Source organism: Cryptomeria japonica, chromosome 7 (assembly GCF_030272615.1).
Source record: "Cryptomeria japonica chromosome 7, Sugi_1.0, whole genome shotgun sequence".
NCBI lineage: Eukaryota > Viridiplantae > Streptophyta > Pinopsida > Cupressales > Cupressaceae > Cryptomeria > Cryptomeria japonica.
In genome coordinates this window covers 682,294,769-682,300,768 of record NC_081411.1, presented here as the reverse complement: position 1 = coordinate 682,300,768, position 6,000 = coordinate 682,294,769, and the positions used below count along the sequence as shown (strand labels likewise).

Here is a 6,000-nt window from a genome sequence, read left to right as displayed (position 1 = left end):
CAATATACTTTTCCACAACACTAGTGGTTTGTGCTGTTGAAAAAGATTTGAAAAACCTCTCAAAGGATCAAACATGGGTATTTGCTTCCTCTGTTCATATCGTATCGTATGTTTTCTGCTGGAAGCAGTCTCCTGCAATAGTAATGTTGGTATTGAGGTTCATCCTTGTGGGCCAAGCCAGGCATAGGTCTTTGGAGTCTTGTTGAGATAATTTGGAACCAGGACATAGCTTGGAAGTTAAAACGAGCTGTAGAGGATTCAAAGTTATGGAAATTCAATAGCATGTTATAAACTGCCGATGAAAGTTTTGAGGAAGAAAATAATAGCGGTAAGGAAGCATTGTAGTTAAAACAAGCTGTAGAGGATTGAAAGTTATGGAAATTCAAAAGCATGTTATAACCTTGCTGATGAAAGTTTTGAGGAAGAAAATAATAGCGGTAAGGAAGCATTGTAAGTACATCTCAAACACAGAAACGTAGGGCATACCAGAGCAATCTGGGCAAAATTTGAGGTAGAAGTGTGCTCTCAGCAACAAGAAGGGAAATTTTGTGAAAAACGCATGCCGTGGGTATGACACTGTTTTTAACAAATATTTAGCCAAATGCAGATAATCTATTTTGGAAATTTGGTTAAGGGGAATACATTGAAGAAACCAAAATCTTTCAATCATTTAGTAACTGACAATATGCCTGACTAGATTTACATTGAGAGGAGAATAAGCTAACAAACCTCTCAACCAATAGCAATGAAAATACATGTTCTTGCCATTGTTTGCTAAAAATATGGACATGCTCACCCCCTTCAACACTATAAGGAAGACAAGGATAAAATAATAACAATGTTTAATTAGTTGCAAGGTATGGTATGTCGTACCCCCGCCAAACTAAGGATAACAGGCCTTAGTAAACGACAAGATTGCAGCCCTTTGTCATATAACTAAATTATTCTATCAGAAGGTGGCCGACTTACTTCTCATTTACCAAGTCAAATTCATATTTAAATCAATACGATCGCCCATGTTTTAGCATTCTATTATATTGCTGCACAAGGAGAAATTATTTGTGTTTTGTTAACATACTAATAAACCCATTCTTGGCAAACTTCCCTATTAATACCCAAGACAAAGGCATACAAATAAAGGTTTGGTCGCTTTAGTCGTATGTGTAATAAGTGACTCACAAAGACAGCAATTAAGCTGATAGCTATATGTTAGTTAAGGCAGCTATTGCTGAGTAAAGGATAGCAATTATTTACTCTCAAAAGGCAGTGATCAAGAGACATTACCCTTTAAATGGATATCTCTTTTCAAAGAAATGTGTCTCCTCAATAAGATACGAAGGTACAAATGGTAGTAAGAAATGAATATGCAAGAAATCTATGGGGAATAATCAAGTTTGAATTGGAGAAGAATTCAGATATAGAACTCAGTTAAAAATTAAGAACGGCAGTCTCTAATAATAAGGGAAATCTGAAAAACAAAAAAGAAAATTAAGATACAAAGGCAGAAATAAATATTATGGTCAGCAATAAAATATTGTGAGGTAAGTTTAAGAATAAAAATATAAATTAAGATACAAATGCAGAAATAAATATTATCATCAGCAATATAATATTGTGAGATAAGTTTAGGAATAGAAATATAGGATAAGTAATTATTTACCCAATTTCCATCAGCAACCATGTTTGGAATCAATGTGAAATGTTTATAGAGAGATGCAGCAGTAACACTCTTCCATCATCAAGTACGCCACCCTGAGATGGATGAACTGGAGGCCCTGCCATACTTGTGGGCCAAGGGACGGAATGGATTGGAGGTTCATTCTGTGCCCTTAAGCTTGGTTGAGGAAGACAGACTCCTGGTGTCCTATCAAGCTTTTCCATCGGATTCCTAATATGATTGACTATGGGAATAAGATATGAAATAGATATGAATGATTTTAGGATAACTTGATTTTAATAAAGATTATTTGTATACAATCATAGATTCTTGATATCAATGCTTTGATGTTGATTAATATTGTTTATAAGACCTAAATTAGGATTTTCTCTAAATTGACATTACAATTATGTAATTTTATTATAGAATTCTATTTGTAAATGAATTGCATTTGCTGGAATTTTTACTTTTGGTCAAAAACAGGTATATACCAAAAGGGGACATTACACAGTAATTATTGGTGAGATACAAATGTGACTCCTGTAGCTCGCCTGCCATAGGCAGGAAGTAATAAAACAATAGTAACGTTTGATTTGCAGCTTGTACAGTGATATTGCTAAATTTAGGCAAATTTAACTCCTTTGATTACCCTGCCATGGGCAGGAAATAGTTACATACAATAATATTAACATTTACTTTTTTGACATTTAGTTTTTAATTTTAGTGTCATCTTAACACATTAACACAGACCTAATTGGGCAAGAAGCCAAACATACTTCAAAATAACATCATGTCCAATAAAAATTTGGCACTTTCACAAAACACCAATAGATACATTCTTTAAAAAGATAAAATTACAAACCTGAAATCACCAATACCTAAAAGCATCAGTGCAAACAAGGATAATCACCGTGAGAATTTGACTAGTAAAAAGAAATTTGCTTACACCTTAGACTAACAGGCATGGCTATCTTACGCAGATTCTTAGAAAGGACTAAAAAAGTTTCTGACATCCACCTAACCACCAGCAAACACACTCTATTGCAACATGCATCAATCCTTGTCATCGACCTAAGCGAGGAAAAAGTAAAAGATTATGTAAATTTAATAATGGCAATTACTATCATGCACAACATATTATTAACCACTGGCATACATCTCTACAGTCTACCATTAAGTAATTACCTGTTTTAAACTAACCAATTTGAAATGCTCTTTGTAGTTGAGGTATCTGTAAACCTTAGTATGTATACTGCTTTCAAGTCAAAATATTTATTGTGGCATTGCCTTATTTTATTAGGCAATTGCCTCAAACCTGAGTGATCCAAATGGTGAAACCCCTGTTTTCCAATCCTGAAATCAGAGTTTAAATCTGTTGGTGATAAGGGTATATATAAACTCCATTGTCTAGACTCTAAACACATTCAGGTGCACAGCGGGTCAAATATGCATTGCATGCATTATGGAACTTAAAATAAAGCAAGCACCATAGAATGTACCTTCTCTAGCTATGTAAGTACTAGAAACCCAGGGATGTCATGGCACTCTATTAAAATACATGTACGGTGATTCTGAGTTTTGATGTAGAAAACAAGTTTCAAGTCCATAACACAACCTACAAAGATTATCGGAAAAAAAAATTTAACACTGCATTGGTCACTTACGAATGATGAAATATAGTGTTAATGTCTCAGCAGAAGTCTGCCCTTTACTTCTATATACACATCAGATTATAGCAGAGAATGGCAAAATATTTTAACTACAATATAACCAATCATAAATCATTACCATTCAGGAGCATAGATTGATCAAGACATAATTAAGTAAGCTATGGCTTAAGTGCATTGTGTTTCATTCCTTTTAAACCATTGGCAACAATCATAAATCATCACCATTCAGGAGCATAGATTGATCAAGACATAATCAAGTAAGCTATGGCTCAAGTGCATTGCGTTTCATTCCTTTTAAACCATTGGCAACCCTCTGATCATACCATTGGCCCACAGATTTCAAAAAGAAAGAGTTGGGATCAAAAATTAATCTTCAGCAGCTTCACATAGAACCCCTATGGAAGCTTGTGCCATGCCTCTAGTGCAGGAATAGTATAGGCCAATGTTACAACCATGAACTTTCTTTCCTTACAACTTATGTACCCCTATGGTGGGACTTTATGCCACATTAGTGCTGCCTCAACAAGTTAAAGGACCAATGTTCAGAACTAAGCAATAATGAGAGAAAACATAGTTTCTTACTATAATAATAAAGCAAACAAGTACAGTTAAAAATTACATCCAGGCAATTTTGTAACAGAAACCTCTAGCCTTACTCTAATACAATAAGCAAAAAGTGAAGTAGGAAAGAATATAAAATAATGTGACAAATTCTCATAAAAGTTCAAATAATGGCAATTAATATATTGAAATTTGCTCTGCCAAACGTTATGTAAGTGTATACAAGATAGTGACATGATTTCTAGAGGCAATCAATCTTGGTCACCAAATTTAGCATGGAACATGTGCACAGCGTATGCATTGTGCATTAAGCTTTCAATAGCCCAAAAAATCAGATAAGTAATGGTACAAATTTCTAAATTATAAACAGGTAATAATATCCATGCAATCTCAATTTTGTGCAAGGAAGCCTTACATGCAATGTGCAACATCCATCTACAAGGGAGAATTGCTCAATTGCTTATCAAAGAATATACCATCCATCTTAAGGTAAACCAAATCATCATCGCTAAGGATCAAGCTGGTAGGTAAAGTACACACTGCAGTCCACAACTCCATCACTCTACATGGAGAATAATTTTCATGCACTCATAAACAAAGTAACTAAGCGCAGCAGAAGGTAACACCTGCAAATTTAAACAGAGAATTAATAGAAGAGCCTAGAGCACACAGGTGAACTAATGATTGTCAGAATATGCAAAAACATTCAAAAGAAAGCAAAATACACAAATCAAGCAACACAAGAAAAGGTCATTAAGCATTCAAGCCAACCACAGAGAGATGGTAATGACAAGTACAACCCAACAACCAAATATAAAACCAATGAATTAGCAAGGTTTATGTAAGTAATGTCCATTGGATCACTGCTGGTGTACACTGAATTACCAAAGATTTATCACAGGTTATGAACTTAAGATCAAAGCTTGAGAAGAAATAAGTGTCTAAAATCCATTAGCCAAATTACTCCAACCTCATATTTCTGATAAACATGGAGAAGCATTGTTTCTCCTCTGTTTGAGACCAAGAAATTAGTTTAATAAAAACAACTATCAAAGTATACTGTGTACGAAAACTAGAAATTTTAGATCAACCCAAACATTCAAAAGTGATTGTTCCACAAAAGAAAAATTAAAACTTAAAAACCAACCTGAAGCATGCTTGGAATAAGGCCTGCATAAAGAGCACTGACACCACCTTGGTGAACAATCTTTGCACAAGTTGCCAATGCATTCATTCTTGTTGCAGGAACTTGCATCTGAAGATGCCTACGAACAACCTCAAATGGGTAAGTTGCAGCTTCTGCACATGCACCAGCAATGGCACCGTACAATAGAGTCCGCATTGGACCCAACTCTAGTTGATCCAAAGCATTTGATTCTTCGTTTCCTTCTGCTTGTATGAACTGAAGCCTTGCCTTGCCTTCTGGTGAGTGAAGAAAAGATGATTTTAATATATCATATACACCATAGAAGACTGCACCTGAAGGTGCCATGCTTATAATAGCTGGTAGCAAACCCTTATACAAAGAAAAGAAACCCTCTCTCTGGATCATATGTTGGCACACTCCAATAACACCTCCTAGTGCTTCACCACCCGGAGCAACCAATCTTGTGCGAATCTGAAGACAAGAACATAACAAAACTCTATATATATAAAAAATATGGTCACATACCAATGCATATATCTATACTGGTAAATTTGAAAGTGTTGGTCAAATTGGGTACAAATTTACAACAGATATTGGAATCAGTCATCTTGATACACAGAGAGTTAGAATTTAAAGCTTTGATCAATGATACTCTTTGCTAGTGGTGAATAACACATTGAATGATTGAAGCATAGCTCTCTGCTTGTTGGTTCACTGAATCTAAGGCTGAGTCTCCAAAATTTCAAGCAGTAGACAATTATAGGATTGAATATGGCATGTAAAAGCTTTATCATGGATAAAATAGTAATGCCCCTGCCTAAATTACCAAATAATTCTTTATATTCCCGTGGGAAGGTGTTGATCGCTGGTCATACACTACAATGATTAATAAGCAAAGGTGGGCCCCTTGTTAAAGCATATTAATATCTAAAAGATGGCGCATATCAACTAAATCATGTATTGTG

The 6,000-nt window shown here is 34.9% G+C and overlaps 1 protein-coding gene across 4 annotated transcripts in view; it reads right to left on the bottom strand.

Annotated features, from left to right (window-relative positions):
• Positions 1-4,044: 4,044 nt before the first annotated feature.
• Positions 4,045-6,000, bottom strand: part of LOC131068501 (probable mitochondrial adenine nucleotide transporter BTL3) — a 51,459-nt gene continuing 49,503 nt past the window's right edge. For all 4 annotated transcript variants that reach the window (XM_058003687.2, XM_058003689.2, XM_058003688.2 and 1 more), the window contains 2 exons: positions 5,036-5,506; positions 4,045-4,514 (listed from right to left, as the gene is read on the bottom strand). In XM_058003687.2, coding sequence (XP_057859670.1) covers positions 4,446-4,514; positions 5,036-5,506 — 540 coding nt within the window. In that variant the 3' untranslated portion in view covers positions 4,045-4,445. The remainder of the gene's footprint in view (positions 4,515-5,035; positions 5,507-6,000) is intronic.